This window comes from Mustela putorius, unplaced genomic scaffold (assembly GCF_011764305.1).
Source record: "Mustela putorius furo isolate JIRA1106 unplaced genomic scaffold, ASM1176430v1.1 tig00000759_pilon_pilon_pilon, whole genome shotgun sequence".
NCBI classification, from domain to species: Eukaryota; Metazoa; Chordata; class Mammalia; order Carnivora; family Mustelidae; genus Mustela; species Mustela putorius.
Window position 1 is genome coordinate 6,572,670 of NW_025421467.1, and position 20,999 is coordinate 6,593,668.

General features: G+C 35.3%; 2 protein-coding genes across 9 annotated transcripts in view; one reads left to right on the top strand and one right to left on the bottom strand.

Annotated features, from left to right (window-relative positions):
• KLHL32 (kelch like family member 32) overlaps positions 1 to 16,132 on the top strand; it is a 240,785-nt gene extending 224,653 nt beyond the window's left edge. For all 7 annotated transcript variants that reach the window (XM_045084237.1, XM_045084238.1, XM_045084241.1 and 4 more), the window contains one exon: positions 12,254 to 16,132. In XM_045084237.1, the coding sequence (XP_044940172.1) occupies positions 12,254 to 12,415 (162 nt within the window). In that variant the 3' untranslated portion in view covers positions 12,416 to 16,132. The remainder of the gene's footprint in view (positions 1 to 12,253) is intronic.
• A 1,807-nt stretch (positions 16,133 to 17,939) lies between these two features.
• The window catches only part of MMS22L (MMS22 like, DNA repair protein), a 125,326-nt gene continuing 122,266 nt past the window's right edge, over positions 17,940 to 20,999 (bottom strand). For both annotated transcript variants that reach the window (XM_004767073.3, XM_045084236.1), the window contains 2 exons: positions 20,453 to 20,620; positions 17,940 to 19,258 (listed from right to left, as the gene is read on the bottom strand). In XM_004767073.3, the coding sequence (XP_004767130.1) occupies positions 19,177 to 19,258; positions 20,453 to 20,620 (250 nt within the window). In that variant the 3' untranslated portion in view covers positions 17,940 to 19,176. The remainder of the gene's footprint in view (positions 19,259 to 20,452; positions 20,621 to 20,999) is intronic.

Here is a 20,999-nt window from a genome sequence, read left to right on the forward strand (position 1 = left end):
GACTACCTTGAGCACATTTAACTCAAGCTTGTCTATGCTATGATGTTTGGTAAGTTAGGTGTATTAAATGCATTTTTGTCTTTTGATATTTGCAATTTATGATGGTTTCTTGGAACATAACCCTATTATAAGTTGAATACTTGTATTAAAATTAAGCAGGATTCAGTGCATGACAGCAAGTCCAGACTAACAAAGCTCCTCCATATAATGAAAGAGATGAACTCGAGCTTAAAGGGGAAATAATTGGGGAAAAATATCCAGACTCAACTGAACTGAATTTGAATCTGCTTCTGAGCTGTGATATAATATTCTATATCCTAGACACCATGTTAGATGTCACCAATTCTCAGAACAAAGCTGCAAGGTTGATGCTGTTTTCACTTTGTAGATGCGGATTTGTAAACCAGTATATCCAGTACTTACTAACCAGTTTTGGCAAGTTATTTAAGTAGTGTAAGACTTTAAATTTTTAAATTTAAATTGACATACAATATTATATTAGTTTCAGCTATAAAGCATATTGATTTGAAATTTTCTACATCAGTCAGTGCTCACCATGACCATACTTACCATCTGTCACCATATAAGTTTACTACAATATTATTGACTAGATGCCCTGTGCTGTACTTTTCAGCTTCAGTACTTATTTTATAACTGGAAGTTTGTGTCTCCTAATCCCCTTTATCTATTTTGCATGTTTCACTAGACTGCTTCCCCCTCTGGCAACCACCACTTTGTTCTCTGTACTTAAAAGTCTGGTTTTCTTATTTGGTCATTTGTGTGTTTGTTTTTAGATTCCAGATATAAGTGAAATCATACAGTATTTGTGTTTCTGTCTGACTTATTTCACTTAGCATAATACCCTCTTGGTTCACCCATGTTGTCCCAAATGGCAAGATCTCATTTATTTTTATTCTTATGTCTGTGTAATATTCCTGTGTGTGTGTGAGTGTGTGTGTGTGTAATCACATCTTTATCCATTCCTGTGTCGATGGACACCTAGATGGTTCCATATTTTGGCTATTGTAAACTATGCTGCAATAAAGGTAAGAGTGCATATATCTTTTCAAATTAGTGTTTTCATATTCTTTGGGTCAAGAACCAGTAGTGGAATTACTGGATCACTTGGCATTTCTATTGTTAGTTTTTTGAGGAACCTCCATGTTTTTCACAGTGGCTGCACCAAGTGTTATTCCTACTGGTAGTGCAGGAGCATTCCTGATTCTGCACTTGCTCACCAAAACTTCTTAGATCTTCTTTTAATACTAGCCATTTTGACTTGTGTGAGGTGATGTCTCTTTGTCGTTTTGATTTGTGTTTCCCCAGTGATTAGTGATGTTGAGTCTCTTCAGGTGTGTTCTTTGGAAAAAAGTCTGTTCAGGTCCTCTGACCATTTTTAAATCTGATTGTTCTTTTTGTGTTGAGTTGTATCAGTTCTTTATATATTTTGGATATCAACCCTTTATCAGTATATCATTTGCAAATATCTTCTCTCATTCAGTAGGCTGGCTTTTTGTTCTGTTGATAGTTTCTTTTGTTGTGCAAAAACTTTATATTTTGATATAATTCCAGTAGTTTATTTTTGCTTTTGTCTCCCTTGCTTGAGATCACCTATTCATAAATATATGGCTGAGATTGATGTCTACAAAATTACTCCCGTATTTTCTTTTAGCATTTTTATCATCTCAGGCTTCATATTTAGTTTTGAGTTTATTTTTGTGTGTGTAAGAAAGTGATCCAGTTTCATGGGTCACAAATCTGGCTTCAACCAGTACCAAAAGACTGGGATCATTCCCTGCATATTTTCAGACCAAGGTGCTTTGAAACTTGAACTCAGTCACAAGAGGAAATTTGGAAAGAACTCAGATACATGGAGGCTAATACATCGAGCATCCTACTAAAGAATGAATTGGTCAGCCAGGAAATTAATGAAGAATTAAAACAAAATTCATGGAAACAAATGAAAATGAAAACACAACTGTTCAAAACCTTTGGGATGCAACATTCTACCACTGTTGTTCAACATAGTACTAGAAGTCCTAGCCTCAGAAATCAGACAAAAAAAGAAATAAAAAGCATCCAAATCAGTTGTGTTTCTTTGCATTAACAAACAGAAGAAAGAGGAATTGAGGAATCAATCCCATTTTGCACAAAAACCGTAAGATATCTAGGAATAAACCTAACCAAAGAGGCAGAGACCTGTAGAGTACAGAGGATCTGTACTCTAAAAACTATAGAACACTCATGAAAAAAATTGAGGGAGACACAAAGAAATGGGGAAACTTTCCATGTTTGTGGACTGGAAGAACAAATATTGCCAAAATGGCTATGTTACCTAGAGAAATCTATACATTCAAAGCAATCCCTATCAAAATACCATCGACTTTTTTCACAGAGCTAGAACAAATAATCTTAAGATTTGTATGGAACCACCAAAGACCCCAAATAGCCAGAACAATGTTGAAAAAGAAAACCAAAGCTAATGGTATCACAATTCCTGACTTTAAGCTCTATTACAAAGTTGTAATAATCAAAACAGCATGGTACTGATACAAAAAACAGACACATAGATCAATGGAACAGAATAGAGAACTCAGAAACGGACCCTCAACTCTATGGTCCACGAATCTTCAACAAAGCAGAAAGAATATTCAATTGGAAATACGACAGTCTCTTCAACAAATAGTATTGGGAAAGTTGGACAGCCAGATTCAGAAGAATGAAACTGAACCATTTTCTTACACCATACACAAAAATAGGTTCAAAATGGATGAAAGACCTAAATGTAAGACGGACACCTGTCAAAATCCTAGAGGAGAACTCAAGCAGCCACCTCTGTGAATTTGGCCACAGCAACTTATTGCTAGACATGTCTCCAGAGGCAAAAATGAACTATTGAGACTTCATCAAGATAAAAAGCTTATGAACAACAAAGGAAATAGTCAACAAAACCAAAAGACAACTGACAGAATGGGAAAAGATACTTGCAAATGATCTATCAGATAAAGGGCTAACATCCAAGATATATAAGGAACTTAAACTCAATACCCAAAGAACAAATAATTCACTCAAGAAAGGGCAGAGGACATGAACAGATACTTCTCCAAGGAAGCATCCAAACAGTGAATAGATACATGAAAAAATGCTCAATATCACAGGGAGATAAAATCAAACCAAAAATGAGACAGTACCTCACACCAGTCAGAATAGCTAAAATTAACAAGTCAGGAAATGACAGATATTGGCAAGGATGCAGAGAAAGGAGAACTCTCTAACACTGTTGGTGGGAATGCAAGGTGGTGCAGCCACTCTGAAAAACAGTATGAAGGTTCCTCAAAAAGTTGAAAATAGAACTATCCTGTGACCCAGCAATTGCACTACTAGACATTTATCCCAAAGATAAAGATGTAGTGATCCAAAGAGGCACCTGTACCCCCAATGTTTGTAGTAGCTATGTCCACAATAGCCAGTGGAAAGAGTCTAGATATCCATCGACAGATGAATGGATAAGGAAGATGGGATATATATACATAATGGAATACTACTCAGCCATAAAAAAGAAATTTTGCCATTTGCAAGGACATGGATGGAACTAGAGGATATTATGCTAAGCAAAATAAGTCTATTAGAAAAATACAATTATCATATGATCTCACTCAGATGTGGAATTTAAGAAACAAAACAACAGGTCATAGGAGAAGAGAGGGGAAAAAAAACCACGATAAAATCAGAGAGGGAGACAAACCATAAGAGACTCCTAATCATAGTTTACTGAAGGGTGGGGGTTGGGGGGTGGGTAGCTGGGTGATGGACGTTAAGGAGGACATGTGACGAATCAGTGACCTCTACCTCTGAAACTAATAAAATACAGTAATCAACTGAACAAAAAGATGGAAGACCATTCCATGCTCTTGGATTGGAAGAATAAACATTGTTAAAATGTCTATACTGCCTAGAGCAATCTATACTTTTAATGCCATTCTGATCAAAATTTTACCAGTATTTTTCAAAGAGCTGGAGCAAATAATCCAAAAATTTGAATGGAATCAGAAGAGACCCCGAATTGCTAAGAAAATGTTGAGAAACAAAAATAATACTGGGAGCATCACGTTACCTGATTTCAAGCTTTACTACAAAGCTATGATCACCAAGACAGCATGGTACTGGCATAAAAACAGACACATAGACCAGTGTGGAACAGAGTAGAGAGCCCAGATATGGACCCTCAACTCTATGGGCAAATAATCTTCGACAAAACAGGAAAAAAATATACAGTGGAATAAAGACAGTCTCTTCAATAAATGGTGCTGGGAAAACTGGACAGCTATATGTAGAAAAATTAAACTCGACCATTCTCTTACACCGTACACAAAAATAAAACGGATAAAAGACCTCAACGTGAGACAGGAATCCATCAGAATCCTAGAGGTGAATTTAAATAAAAACATTTTTAAAAAGTGATCTAGTTTCATTCTTTTGTATGTAGTTGTCCAGTTTTCCCAGCACCATTTATTATATAGACTGTTTTCTTCTCCATGTATCTTGTCCCCATTGTTGTAGGTAAATTGACCAGATAAGCATGGGTTTATTCCTAAAATTTCCAATTCTTTTCCATTGATGAATGTGTCTATATTGTTGGATTGCTTTGAACTGTAGGTTACTTTGGATAGGATAGACATTTTAAGTGTTCTTCTGAACCACGAATATGGTATATCTATCCATCTATCTTCAATTTCTTTCATCAGTGTTTCATATATGAGTACACAGTATAGGCCTTTCACCTTCATAAATTTATTCCTAGGTTATTTTATTCTTTTTGGTGCAATTACAAGTTTTTTTAATTAAAGTATTGTTGAATCACAGTTGAATTAGTTTCAGATGTACAAGATAAGATAGTGATTCAACAAGCTTATAAATTATGCTTTGGTCACCATGCATGTAGCTATCATCTGTCACCCGACATTGCTATTTTAATACCATTGACTATATATCCTATGATGTATTCCCTGTGATTTATTTATTCTGTAACTGGAAGCCTATATCTCTCAATCCACTTTACCCATTTTGCTCATGTCTCACCCTCTCCCCTCTGATACCCATCCATTTGTTCTCCGTATTTATGGGTCTCCTTCTGATTATTTCTTAGATTCCACTTATAAGTGATATTTATGTGTTTCTCTGACATTTCAATTAGCATCAACTTCCTTGGTTCATTCATATTGTTCCAAATGGGAATATCTTTCTTTTTATGGCTGAGTAATACTTCATTGTGTATACTACCATCTCTTCATTCATTGTCTACCAACAGGACACTGTGTTGCTTCCATATCTTGACTATTGTAAATAATGCTGCAAAAAACATATGGGTACATATTTTTAAATTAGTGTTTTTGTATTCTTTCAGTAAATACCTAGTATTGGAATTACTGGATCTTATGGTATTTTTAAAAATTTTTTTGAGGAACCTCTCTACTGTTTGCCACAGTGACTGCACAAGTTTATATTCCCAGCAGCAGTGCATGAGAGTTCCCTTTTCTCCAAAAGTTCTTGTCTTTTTGATACTAGCCATTCTAATTGGTGTGAATGGGCAGAGGACAATTTCTCATTGTGGTTTTGATTTGTGTTTCTCTGATGATTGGTGGTGTTGAGCATCTTTACATGGGCTTGTCATCTGTAGGTCTTTTTTTTTTTTTTTTAAATGATTTTCAGTGCTCCAGAATTCATTTGTTTATGCACCACACCCAGTGCTCCATGCGATACCTGCCCTCCACAATACCTACCACCAGGTTCACCCAACCTTTCACCTCCCTCCCCTCCAAAACCCTCAGTTAGTTCCTCAGAGTCCACAGTCTCTTATGGTTCGTCTCCCCCTCTAATTTCCCCCAGCTCCCTTCTACTCTCCATCTCCCCATGTCCTCCATGTGATTCCTTATGCTCCACAAATAAGCAAAACCATATGATAATTGACTCTCTCTGCTTATTTCACTCAGGGTCTGTTCAGTTCCTTTGACCATTGTTTTAATCAGATTGTTTGATTCTTTTGGTGTTGAGATGTACAAATTCTTTACACGTTTTTGACATTAGTCCCTTAAAAGATATGTCATTTACAAATATCTTCTCTCATCAAGTAGGTTGTCTTTTTGTTTTGTTGGTTTACTTTGCTGTGTATTTTTCTTTCTTCCTTCCTTCCTTCCTTTTTTTTTTTTTTTTCTTGTAGTCCTGGTAGTTTACTTTTGGTTTTGTTTCCCTTGCCTTAGGGGACCTATCTAGAAAAATGTTGCAAAGCCCATAGTCAGAGAGATTACTGCCTATGTTTCCTCTAGATATTTTATAGTTTCATGTCTCCTATGTAGGTCTTTAATGCAATTGGTGTTTATTTTTGTGTGTCATGTAAGAAGGGGTTCTGTTTCATTCTTTTGCAGGTAGCTGTCCAGTTGTCCCCATACCATTTATTGAGTAGACTGTATTCTTCCAACCATGTATTTTGCATCTTTTATTGTAGATTAATTGACCATATAAGTGTGGGCTTATATCCGAGCTCTCTATTCTCTTCCATGATCTATGTATCTATTTTTGTGCAAGTACCATACTGTTTTGATTACTAGAGCTTTGTAGTAGTTCTTGAAATCTTGCATTGTGATATCACCTGCTTAGTTCTTCAGTGTCAAGTTTCCTTGGCTATTCAGGGTCTTTTGTGGGTTTTTAAACATTTGAGGATTATTTGGTCTAGTTCTTTCAAAAATGCTGTTGGTATTTTGATAGAGAATACATTTAATTGGTAGATTGCTTTGGGTCTTGTAGACATTTTAATGATATTAATTTTCCCATTACATGAACACAGTATATCCTTCCACTTGTTTGTGTTGTCTTTATTCTCTTTCATCACTGTTGCATAGTCTTCAGCATACAGGGTTTTCAAATCCTTGGTTAAGGGTACTACTAGGTATTTTATTCCTTTTGGTATAATTGTAACTTGAATTATTTCTCTTTCTGCCACTTCATTATTAGTGTAGAGATATACAGCTCATAATTTTAAGTATTAACTTTATATCCTGCAGCTTTAGTTGAGGATTCTTTGAATTTTTTGAATTTTGCTCAGAGTTTTAGGTGGAGTCTTTAGGGTTTTCTATGTATAGTACTATGTTATCTGCAAAGATTGACAACTTAATTTCTTCCTTACCAATGGGTAGACACTTTATTTCCTTTCCTGTCTGATTGCTGTAGCTAGGCTTTTCCATATTATGTTGAATAAAAGAGGCAAGAGTGAACATTCTTCTTTCATTCATGCTCATAGAGGAAAAGCTCTGTGTATCCTCGTTGACTAAGATCATAGCTGTGGGTTTTCATGTTATCTTTTATCAAATTGAGATGTTCCCTCTAAATCCACTATATTACAATATTAAGAATTTTTATCAGAAACATGAATTTTGTCAAATGCTTTTTCTGCATCTATTGAGATGATCACAATACTTACCGTTTGTTAATGTGATATATCATGTTGATTGATTTACAAAGTTTGAACTGTTCTTACATCCTCCAAATAAATCCCACTTGATTATGGTAAATGGTTCTTTTATGTATTGTTGAATGCAGTTTGCTAATCTTTTGTTGATGATTTTTGTATTTTTGTTCATAAGGGATACTGGTCGGTAGATTTCCTTTTCTTCCCTGTAGTATCTTTGAATTTGATATCAAAGCAATGCTAGTCCCATGGAATGTGTTTGGAAACTTTCCTTCCTCTTATTCTTTGGAATAGTCTGAGGACAGTAGGTATTCATTCTTTTTTTAAATATTTGGTGGAATTCATTTGTGAATCTGTCAGGTCGTGGACTTTTGTTTGTTGGGAGTTTCCCCACACCCCCTCCATTACCAATTCAATTTCCTTACTAGTAATTGGTCTGTTCAGATTTTCTATTTCTTCCTCATTTGATTTGGAAGATTCTATATTTCTAGGAATTTATCCATTTATTCCAAGTGGTCTCTTTCTTTGGCATACAATTTTTTCACAGTAGTCTTATAATTCTTTTTATTTCTGTGGTGTCAGGGGTTTTTTTTTTCATTTATTTTTTTATCCTCCTTTTTTCTTGATAAACTAATTTTCTATCAATTTTATCTCTTAAAGAACTAGCTCTTGATTTTGTTGACCTATTTATTTTAGTTTCTATTACATTTATTTCTGTTCTGATCTTTATTATTCCCTTCCAACACTGGGTTTTGTTTGCTCTTTTTCTAGTTCCTGTAGATATAAAGTAGATTGAGATTTTTCTTGTTTCTGGAAGTAGTCCTGTGTCTCTAAAAATTTCCCTCTTTGGGACACAGTGAAAGCTGTTCTAAGACTTTTGACTGTTGTGTTGTCATTTACTTTAGTCTCCAAGTACTTTAAAAATTTTCTCTGTGAATACTTAATTGATCCATGTCATGTAGTAGTGTTTTATTTGACCTCCAAGTATTTGTGTTTTCCATTTTGTTTTCTTGTTATTGATTTCTAGTTTCATACCATTGTGGTCAGAAAAGATTCATATTACTTCATTCTTAAAATTATTGAGTCTTGCATTGTGGTTTAGCCTATGATCTATTCTGGAGAATGTCCATGTGCACTTGAAAAGACTCTAATCTTGTTTTTGGATGGAATGTTCTGTATATGTCCATCTGGTCTAACATGTCATTTTAAAGACACTGTTGGAGTGCCTGAATGGCTCAGTCAGTTGAGCATCCAACTCTGGATTTCAGCTCAGGGCATGATCTCAGGGTTGTGAGATCAACCCCCACTGGGTACCATGCTCAGCAGGGAGTCTGCTTAAGATTCTTTCCCTCTCTAGCATATATTTCATTAATTATATTCCTAACTCTGATTCTTTTTTATATTTTCTGTTGGCATTTTCTCTGAGTTCTTCCATTCTCCTCTGTAGTCTGGTGAGCTTCTTTATGACTATTACTTTTAATTCGTTATCAAGTAGATTGGTTATCTCCATTTTGTCTAATTCATTTTTGAGGTTTTGTCTTACTTGGAGCAAATCCCTTTGTCTCCTCACATTGCCTGACTTTGTGTTTATTCCTATTAATTAGGCAGAACAGCTACTTCTAACATTGAAGGAATGGTCTTGTGTATGGTCACCTATGTAGACTGGCTGGTTGGAGTTGTAGCTGGCATGAACTTGGTGGTTCTGGGGCATTCCATGCTGGGCTTCCTTAATGGGATGGCTAGAACTATAGTGGGCATGGGCTAGGGTACTCCCTCGACTCCATGCAGAGGGTGTCCTGGCAGGATCACTAAAGCCAAAGTTGGTGCAAAGTGGAATGTGCTGGGGTTCTCTGCATGGAGGACACCTAGTGGGTTAGGTGGAGGCAAAGAGGGGTGCAGGCTGGGGTGTCCTGAGCACCCTGTGCAGGGGCGGTGGCTAGAGCCGTGGTGTAGCATGGTCTGGGACATCCTGGGGTGCTCCATACAGTGGGTCCCCTGACAAGAGAGCTGTATCTGAACTGGGTGCATGGTGGGGTATCCTGGAAGGCTTAGTTCATGGGATGCTCTGGCAGAGCAATTATAGCCATGGCTGGTGTGGGTTAGGTTGTCTCAGCGTATTTAGTTCAAGGTTTGCCCTGGTCAGGTGGCTACAGTTGAGGCACGGTACAGACTATGAGCTCCTGGGATGCTCTGTGCAGGTGAGTCCTGAAACTCTCTTGAGCTAGGGGTGTCAAACATAGCAAGAATTAGGAAATAAAAACAAACAAACAAACATGTGCCTGGAGTGTTCCACAATGTTTTCTACTTTTGTCACTTTGGCAGCATGGCTGTAGCTGTGAGTGCTGAGCAGGGGTGTCTTGGTATGTGGCATGCTGGAGGCTGTCTTATTTGGATGGCTTGGTCTGGAGTGGGCTAGAGGCCAGGGGCTCACTGTGGCAGTAGGCTAGCTAGGCTGCCTGTACTGTATTCCTGTCCATACTAACATGGACAGGAGGGAATGTAAATAGTGGTGCTCACCAGTACCTCCATGCAGAGTTCTTGCTGCTCTCCTGCTGTGTGGTGGTGGTAGGGCTGGATCCTTTAGAAGCTATTTGCTTTTAATTTGTGGCTTTCTTTCTGTGGTCTAGGGCAGCTGCATCTGCTCATAGTTCCTTAGTACTATCCCTCCCCATTGTTATTCGCAGTGTTGGGACTGTGAGTTATCTTCATTAATATGTCTCCATCTCTCTCACAGTTATGTTTTTTTGTGCGGAAACTGTTCAGTCAGTCAGCTTTCACTTCTCCTTCAGGAGGAATTGCTCCAAAAATAGGTTTATATTGGGTGTGTCTATGAAAGAGGTGAGTTTGTAGTCTTCCTAAGCCATCATCTTGGACTAGTCTCTAATGGGATTTTTAAATTTCTCTTTCTTCTACTGCATTATTAGTATATAGAAATGTAACACATTTCTGCATATTAATTTTGTATACTGCAACTTTATTGAATTCATTTATCTGTCCTTTGGTGGAATCTTGGGTTTTCTATAATTAGAAAATATATCTATCTGCAAATAGCGATACTTTATCTTCTTACTAATTTGGATGCCTTCCCTTTTTCTTTTCTGATTGCCACAGCTAGTACTTCCTGCCAATGTTATGTTGAAAAGTACAAGAGTGGATCTTCTTGTTTCTGGTCTTAGGGAGAAAGCTTTTAGTTTTTCACTTTTCAGTGTGACATTGGTTGTGGGTTTTTCATATTTGGTTTATCATGTTGTGGTATGTTCTGTCTGAACCCAATCTGTGGAGTTATCATGAATGGGTATTATATTATGTCAAATGCTTTTTCTGTATCTCTTAAGGTGATATGGTTTTTAGTCTTTCCTCTTAATGTGATGTATTACATTGATTTACTTTTGAATATTAACACTTTTTATTCTAGAATAAATCACTTGATCATGGTGATTTTTTTAATGTACTGGTGAATTCAGTTTGCTACAATTTTGTTCAGCGTTTTTTTGTATCTATGTTCATCAGATATGTTGACCTGTAGTTTTTTGCGATGTCTTTGGTTCTGGTATCAGGCTAATACTGGCATCACAGAATACATCTGGATATTTTCCTTCCTCTTCTATATTTGTGGAATAGTTTGAGAACAGGCATTAACTTGCTTATATTCACCTATGAAGCCATCTGGTCCTCTTTTTTTTTTTCGATTACTAGTAATGAAATTGAATGGGTAATCAGCCAGTTCATATTTTCTCCCTGATTTAATTTTAGAAGATTGTATGTCCCTAGGAATTTATCCATTTCTCCTAAGTTGTCCAATTTGTTGGCATATAATTTTTCATAGCAGTTTCTTGCAATCTTTTATATATGTGGTATTGCTTGATATTTCTCTTCAAGCCAGATTTATTTGGGTCTCTTCTTGGTATGTCTGGTAAAGGTTTATCAGTTTTGCATATCTTCTCAGTAATCAGCTCTTGCTTTTATTGCTCTTTTCTTTTTAAAGTTTTTTTTTTTTTTTAGTTTATTCCCACTCTAATCTTTATTCCTTGCTTTCTTCTACTAGCTTTGGGCTTTGTTTGTTCTTTTTTTGGATCCTTTAGTTGTAAGGTTAGGTTGAGATTTCTCTTGTTGCTTGAGAATGCTATAAACTTTCCTGTTAGAATTGCTTTTGCTGTGTCCCAAAGATTTTCTACCATAATGTTTTCATTTACATTTTTCTCCATGAATTTTTTTCACACCTTTTTTTTCATTGACCCATTGGTTTAATACCATGTTGTTGAGCCTCTGTATTTGCATTTTATTTTGTTTTCCAGTTCTTGTAACTTATTTCTAGGTACTGTTGTGGTTAGAAAAAGATGCTTGATATGATTTCAGTCTTTTTAAATTTATTGAAATTTGTTTTGTGGTGTAATATATGATCTATCCTGGAGAATATTCCATGTACACTTGGATAATGTGTATTCCATTGTTAGATCCATCTGGTGTAATGTGTTGTTTAAAGCCATAAGACCTTAATATTAAAGCAGGATAAAACTACCTACCTCATCACTGTTCTGAAGATTAAATCATTATAAACATATATCTACGTACATATGTAGACACCCAAATATATAAATGTACATAGTAGCACTTACCTGGATCTTTATATGTATTTCTGGTACCATACCGCGAGGGGAGAAAACCCAATGCCTAAGGTATATATGGTCATGGTGGCATAACTGAATTCAACTGTAGGCTGCTTTTTATATATAGACGTTCAAGTTATATTGAACAATCATCTTTGACGTACAGGCTTCTCTTCTTTTGTAGGTAGTGGATGTAAGTAGAGAAGGCAAAGAAGAAGTATTCTATGGGCCTACACTCCCTTTTGCTTCCAATGGAATAGCTGCATGCTTTCTTCCAGCTCCGTATTTCACATGCCCTAACCTTCAGACTCTTCAAGTGCCTCATCACAGAATTGGGACCATCTGAAAGGCAATGCTTTGTTAATAACTATCATGAGCAGAAGAAAAGTTTCATTTTTGGATACTGGGTATGAAAAGACTCAGTGCTCAATGCTTCCTTGTTTTGTTTTATATGTCTTATATTCTGATAAACATTAGCAAAAAATGAACAGTTTTCTAAAACACATTACTGAAAACTCCTGTCACCCTTCTCTTTGTGGGTCAATATACAATATATATGACTTTTACTGTGGTATAGCTTAGTACCAACTTAATGGTCCATAATTGTTCCATGGGTCTTTAGAGCCTTTGTGTATACTTTTTCTAAATCAATGCTGTCTAGGAAAACAGGACAATGTTAGTAAGGAATTTATTTCACAAGTACTGTCCTCAGTGGTCTTTAAAAAAAATATTCAGTAGTTGTTTCCCTTCCTACGTAAACCTGGGTTTGTAATTTTTCTTTTAAAAATTTAACATTATGCAGCCCCACTCGGTATAGACTCAGCATTATGACATTATAAAATTTTAAATGCCATATTTTATTCAAGGTTATACGAATAATAGAAGTATATCAGAACAGCAATTGGAATACCCATATTTTTTGGCTTGGTTAATCTGTGACCTTGGGCAATGTGCTTACCTTTCTCTACTTGTTTTTCCACTTTTTAAGGAAGATAATTATTGATTTCCATATGAATTCAGAAGAATTTTGTGAAGATTAGGGAAATGCTAAGTACTTCGCTGAAGAAAAGAAAGTTACTCAAATTACAAGGTATTTTACAGTGTTTAGAACCTTGTAACTGAAAGGGGAGGTTATTTTTGAAATTAAATAATTACTAAATAGAACTTGAAACACATATTATGGAATAAATGATTCGAAAAGCATGTGAAAGATATGCTAATTAGGAAAAGGGGAATTTACCAAAGCCAAAGATTCCCAAGTCTGTACAAATTTCTTGCTTCAAATAATAATTTAAACTTCTCATTTAAACTCATTTAGTGAAAAATGACATTTTAGGCTCAAAAAAAAATTTGTTATACTAATTTTGGCACCATAAAGTGCTCTGACATAAATCTGAACCTAGACTTGGTAATTCTAATAAAAGTTTTTCCACTTTGTTAAAGGTTATGTCAATCTTGAGGACTTGTGGGATTCTTTTCCACCACCAATACATATTTTATTACTACAAATTTTTAATAATGCATAAGAATTCTTATTTAGGGTGAGGTTTTTGGATTTGCTTTGGCTATAGCAAAAATATACACATAAAACTCAATCACTTTTGAACATAAAAAAATTCAAGAAGTATAAAATGAATTTTTCTCTTTTCTTTTTAGGATCTAAGTCACCTTTATAAAAGGGAAACTTTACGCTTTTTCCTTTGGCATAGTTTAATTATTCAGCAATCTTTATCTTATAGAAAACTGTCCTTTTATTGATGGAAGCACTTTTAGTAATCAGAAGTGAATAAAAACATAAGCACTTTTTAATCCTAAATACAAAATTCACTAACTTTATATATTGTTATATACCTAAAATTTTTAATTTCCAAATAATAAGTAATCTGGTTATTCAGATTAAAGAACAGGAGGAGAGACTAGAGGTAAGGAGCAAAAAAAGTGAAAAAACCTTCCAGAGATTTAGCCAAAAAATCTTGAGTATTTTTATAGTTCTGAAAAGTACAAATTGATACTGTTCATTGATATCAAAGAGTGTCTTTAAAGGGTATAAATCATGTAAACTAAATATTTTAAATGCCTTACCAAGTCAGGAAAATGACTCCAGTATTTGAAGTAGCTTTCAACAAGAACCAGAGCAAGAAGTATTTCAGATTTACTAAAATTTCTACTTGACAAATGAATTTACTTCCAGCTGTTTTTACCTTATAAAAACCATTACATTTAAAATCCCAGATCCTATATCCAATGAATAAAAGGGAAATGGTCTAAAAATAAGCTTGCCTGACTGATAATGGAAAGGTAGCCTGAGATTACTCCTGATATTTTCTGTTTAGACTTCTAACTATTCATTTAAAACAAATTGGCATATTATTATCAAACCCCTTCTTGGTGAAATTTAATGTGTTATTCACTAATATTACAGAATTGAATGCAGAGAATTTTAAAGTTTTGCATCGTTTTTGAAAACATCTTTTATACTGTAGCCAGAGAATAGAATCCAAAGTGCAACATTCTTCTCTGAGGAAAAATAAAATGCTGAACACTTATGATTAGATCATTCTCCTCAAATTATTAAGAGCTAATAAAAATTCTAGAAAACTATGCTTGGTCATATAAAGCAAATTCCATTGAAACTATTCAAATAAGTGAACTATCCTTCATAATTCATCTTCCATTTTTATTCTCCAAAATTATAGACTATATTGTATTTGTAGTAGAATTAAATTAAATTTCCATTGGGAGATCATGAAACTTCCACCTCCTTAAACAGCTACTTCAAGACTTGACTTTACAAGAGAAGACACAGGTACCAGATAAATATTAGCAGAATGTTCCTTTGTGTAGGAGGAGAAGCCAGCAAAGACATTAATCTCTAAAATAATGTGTTTGTAAAGTACAATGAAATTCCTTAGAACCTTCATAACAAAATACCTTCTAGGGTGCGATTAGGATATTTTTCCTGCTTTTTTTCTTCATATTTTCCACATGGTTTAACCACATGTATACTGTATCCTTTCCAGCTATTGCAATATCTGAAAAACTCTCTATTGTTTTACCACAGAATATAAAATAGGAATAAGATAGAAATTATTTCTCAAGACAACATGGTTCATTTTTATTTTGGTTTTCAAATAGTCAATCTATCATAAAAAAGCGGAATAATCATGGATACAGTGTAAATTATATACATTAAAAAGGTATATACCATTATTATAGACATAATTAACTTATAAACATGAATAAACAATAAGAACGTCCAGAAAGTACAATTCACAGATGCAGTAAGTTGGATAACTGTTAGCACACCACGAACTTTAACAAGCAGATTATTCAGTTCTAATCATGAGGTACTTATTTTGGTAACCTTAGCAATATAGATTATCAGAGAATCAAAATACAAATCTTTTATCTTATTAAATATGTGAAAAATATCCTAACTTTGCTAGCTTCCCAAACCAACTGATTTAAGCAAATAAAGCATGGCATTTATATTGGCATACTATACACTTGACTGACAAGGTAGTATTTTTAACCCTAGAAGGATCAGGCAGGAGATCAGTTTTTGAAAATATAAGGTTTACATAAACATTATAGGAATTTAGGGAAGATAGGCTTCCTACAGGTCTTTCCCAATTGCAGAAGTTTATCAAATTTTTATGTAACAGATAATCCTAACAAAGGGTAAGTAAAAATGAAAACTGTCAAAGATTCTGTTAAAGTACATGTAATTCTTTAAGAAGGAAGTAGTTTTAAAAATTTGTGATGAAGTATGGAAAAAGATAATGGGTAAAGAACACACAACCTGCAGATACTTATTTTTTTTTATATAGATATCCAGGTAGAAAAAGTCAAATATGCTTAGGAAAAAATATGCTAGGAATAGATAAAGATATAAAAGTTTTAAAGTATGAAACTGTTCTAATGCAAATGAATTCAATACTGAATGATTTTTGTACAGAGAGCATATTCCATGTTTTTTACTCCCCCATGAAAACCTAATTAAATGTTCAATTAAAATTTAAATCATAACCAAATCTGAGTATCTAATAAAGTCCTTCTATCATGCTGTTGTCCTTCAATCATCTCTTTTACATTTCATCTGTATATTTTATGAAAATTATTTGACTGGAATACTCATGTATCTAAAATATATTTTAACGGTCTTCCTATTTCAGTGACTTAAGGTTAGGTTTCTAGAGAAAGCATAGTATTTTATGGTGGCAAACTGAATGAGGCTCAGAGTGTAGAATGAACATGGCATTCAGATATTCGAAGGCAATCTAGTCCCCTGCTTGAGTTAAATTTGCACAGAAAAGCTGGAGTCAGATGGCAGAAAGTCTCCTGACTGAAGAGCTTATATATCAGCTTACAGACACTGGGAATTAAGTGGATGTCCTGAGTAGAAAAGTAACAGGAGGAAAGTAATATTTTAGAAACACTAATGTGAGAACTGTATAAGGTTAAATTGGAGGAAAGGAGATCAGAGATAAGGAGATAAGGAAAAGATCAATAGATAAGGAAGAGATCAACAGCAGGCGGTAGAAAAAACATTTCGGATGCACGGAGGGCAAAAAGAAAAGAAGAGCAAAAGCTTGTACTGGTGATCAACTGAAAGTGGGGAACAAGTAAGAATTCAAATTGCTTCTGAAGTTTCAGGGCTAAATGACGTGGGAAAATAGTGTCTTCCCTGGGTGGAAAAGAAAGGCAGGAGCTAGTTTGAAATAGGCGACAAGCGCAGCTCGACAAGTTGCCTTGAGGTTTCTGGAGGATCCAACTAGAGGGGTTGAGAGAAATTAGGCTCATGTTATCAAGGCCCAACTGGAAGAATGTTGAGACAGAGCGAATGAAGGGCCAGATCTTACCACTGGGGACAAGAAAGAACATGATGGTACTTTCAAAGTACAATATGTAGGAAGGAGCAGTATCACTGAGGAAGGGCTGAGAAGATAAAGGAAAATACCAATGTCAGGGCAAAGAACATGACAAACGAGAATATAGTCTCAGGTTTCAGCAAAAGAGAATGGCTTACATTACAGTGGGGGAAGCAGCAGCCCTAGGGATGACAGGTTACTTAGGGGATTAAGTGATGGGTCAGTGAAGATTTTCAAGGAAATGAACGAAGTAAAAACAAAACTCTTCAACTTAAAAAGACAGCATCTTTAAAATTTTACTTATATATTAATAAACACACATGTATATACACATATAAGTATCGATAATCATGGATTTTTTGGGTTGTTACTTATTTTTAAAGTACAAACTGTTTATTCTTAGGATCTGTAGATATACATCCCAATGCATGATTCAGAAGCAGCTTTTCTCAGCCTTAAACATTTCATATTCTAAGGAGTGAGATTCTCAAAGACATTAATCTCACTTGGAAAAAAAAATAATATATATATATATATATACACACATATAATACACACAAATAATTCCTTTAAAAGTGTCACTTTAAACAGATTAAACTTCATTTGCTGAAACTTGCAAAGTGATATAAGTTTAATAAGGCACTATTATAATGGAAAGAAACTCACTGCTATGAAGTCTATTAAGTTACTTTACTTAAAGAGGGTTTTTTCATTCTGTTTGTTGTGACATAATGACAGTTGACCTGGGGTGGGAGGGACAGACTATCTGTATGTCATGAGAACAACAGATACTCCTTTAGGATTCATAGATAAAAGTTAGGAAAGGACTAATAACTAGAGTTCACTGATTGTAATCTATTTCATTTTGAAAGATACTTCTTGACTCAGAAAAGGGAGGAATCAGAAGAAGCATGATAAAGACCAGAGTCTCAAGAAGAAAACAGTTATTTCAAGGTTAACAAACATAACACATAAGACATAATTTGAAAAACAGGTGAATATAAGAAAGAGAGAACAATATTGAGGTGTTCTCTACGTTTGTGCACGAATAACTAGTAATCATGTCTGTATGCCTCATATAGAACACTTCACCAATATAGTTTCACATACATTATTCCACTGATTCTTACCAAAACACTATGAAATAGAAAAAGGAGTATTATTCTTTTTTCCCCAAGGAGAAACTCAGGCTCAGTAAGATTAAGTAACTTGCTGAAGTTTACAAAGCAGAGCTGGGACTGAGACCTACGTGGGTTCCCAACACCAGGACTGGAGTTCTTTTCCCAAATAATGCTCACCACAGAAAGGAGTCAAGGACAAGAGCCCAACTGGTAAAGTAAAAGTATCTATGAAGTACTCAGAGTTAAGAGACAAGAGCTGCTAAAGGAACTAAACTGGTTCCCTATAAATATGTAAGATGTGAAATTATAAGAGGCTCTAACTGAAGAGCAAGGAGATAAATCAGCTGACTTTTCAGACCTCTTCTGTTAATTTATAATCTCAAGACTTTTCAGAATATTATTTGACTTTTCTTAAAAGCTCTTATCCTTCTCCTGATACGTCTTTTCATCAATTTCCAAAAAGAAAGATGAGTAGAGGGGAAAAAAAATCTGGCAACTGTTGGAACCACTGCTGGTTTAAATTTAAAACATTTTATATACTATCGGTATATTCATTTCGCCAGACACCGCCTCATTCCTCACAGAGTTAAGCGTGTTGGGTATTTACTAACTTGCCTCACACATGGTATAACAAAAGATGATAAACATACATCCCATCTCCTGAACTCCTGTTTCATAAAATCTAGCAAAGAATAGCCAGGTAATCTGAAAACAAATAACAACAACAAAAAACCCAAACATCATATTAAAACATGACTTGGAAGAAACAGACAAACACAAATCACTCACAAGGCAAAAAGTCACATTACAGTGACAAGTCCCCTGGATCACCCACTGCAGACCTGCTTCATGGACACACACAGAGACACTCCCAGTTAGAAAAACTTACTTTAAATTAGTTTAACTAAAAACTCTTCAAGAGAGACAATTTTGCCAACTTTGAAAAGATCCTATAATATACTTATTTAACTTTTATTTTCTTGTTATGTATTTTATACTTAGAGGTATGTAAGAAAAAAAGTCCTGGAAAGTATTTCTAACAGAACATTATACAACTGCAGTGCAAAGTGGATTTAGATAGTTACAATGAATAGAGAAGCAAAGCACAAAATATATTAGGTATTATCACTTTCCAGTCTCTGCATTTCATCTTGTCCCACCTGTCCCAGGTGAGATAGAAGTTTGATATAGGCCTCCCTGTTTAAGGAAAAAAGAAAAGGTAGATATATTTATTAACTTTTCCATAATTTTCACTTAAGTATTTATAAATTCAGTCTACCTGAATGTCTGTCTACACACATGTGCACCCACACCCATACTCTATGATTAAAGTACTCTGATTCTTTAACAAACTTGGAACATGTGAATTCTCATGAGTGCTGCCTCCTCCAAAACAACCTCTTCAGGAACTACAGGTCTATTTCCATGGTGTTGCATTATTTTACACCATTCAGCACAATTTGAAATTAGGTTATAAGCCTATATGAAAAAAAGGCCCATTACTATTTTGACCCAAATCTGTATTATCTAGTTGGGTTACTCTTTTTTTTTTTTAAGATTTTTTTTTTAATTTATTTATTTGACAAACAGAGATCACAAGTAGGCAGAGAGGCAGCAGAGAGAGAGGAGGAAGCAGGCTCCCTGCCGAGCAGAGAGCCCGATGCTGGGCTTGATCCCAGGACCCTGGGACCATGACCTGAGCCGAAGGCAGAGGCTTTAACCCACTGAGCCACCCAGGCGCCCCTAGTTGGGTCACTCTTATTCACTGGATACGCATGATATAGTTGATTCAGTATATCAAGCATCCCTCAAAAGGTAGATGTGCCACCATGGGTTTTATACAAAACAAGACACCTGAGGCTCTCAAGTCCCCTTCCTGATAAGGAGCACTGAATGTGTTCTGAGCAATAGAGGCACTGCTGAAATATATATATATTCTTTAAAATTATTAACCTATAATGTATTATTTGTTTCAGGGGTTCAGGTCTGTGATTTGACAGTCTTAAACAATTCATAGCACTCACCATAGCACATACCCTCCCCAATGTCCATCACCCAGCCACCCCGTCCATTCGACCTTCCTCTCCTCCAGCAACCCTCAGTTTGTTTCCTGAGATTAAGTCTCTTATGGCTTGTCTCCCTCTCTGGTTTCACCTTGTTTCATTTATCCCTCCCTTCCCCTAATCCTCTGCCAAATACATAGCTTTCTAAGGTGCTCACTTTGAAAAGAACAGTGTGTGATGAAAATGTCAATCATACTACAGAAACGTTCATTAGCTCAGAGAACACACCCCAAATTTTTAGGAATGGGAAAATAAGCGATCTCCAGAAAATAAATCTAGATTTTTATAACCACTGCCCAAAAAATGTAATCAAATGATCCAAACATACCTTTGTGCAATATTTCTGCCAAAGCCCCATTTCCGCTCTGAATCCTTCAGAGACTGAGTGAGGGTAGAAAGCAAGTTGATAACAACCTGCTGGTCCAATGATGCTACTGTTTCTAAAATGCCGTAAATCTGATAATCGTATCTCATACCATGATCCTGGATAAAATGCCTGGAAGTAAATCAAGTTACATAGGATTACTTCTGGGGGAAGTTCCTTGGGCTGGTATCTATATGACAACTGTAACCTGAATGCAAGAAAGATCATTTCACATAAAACAACCTTAAGAATCCAGATGCCCTATGAAGACAATTTATAACACTTAAAAATAAGGACAGAGATGGCTTATTTCAGTGTGACCGGAATGATGGCACAGGTAGGAAAAGGGAAGAGCTGCAAACCCAGCAGGGAGAGAAGAAGGAAAATCTAGTCCCAGGGACTTTGCTGCTATTCTTTGTGGGTCAAAATCTGAGCCATAAAAACATGGAAAAAGTGAGTCCAGTTTCTTTATCTTAGTACTTCATATTTCTATATAAATCAAACAATATTT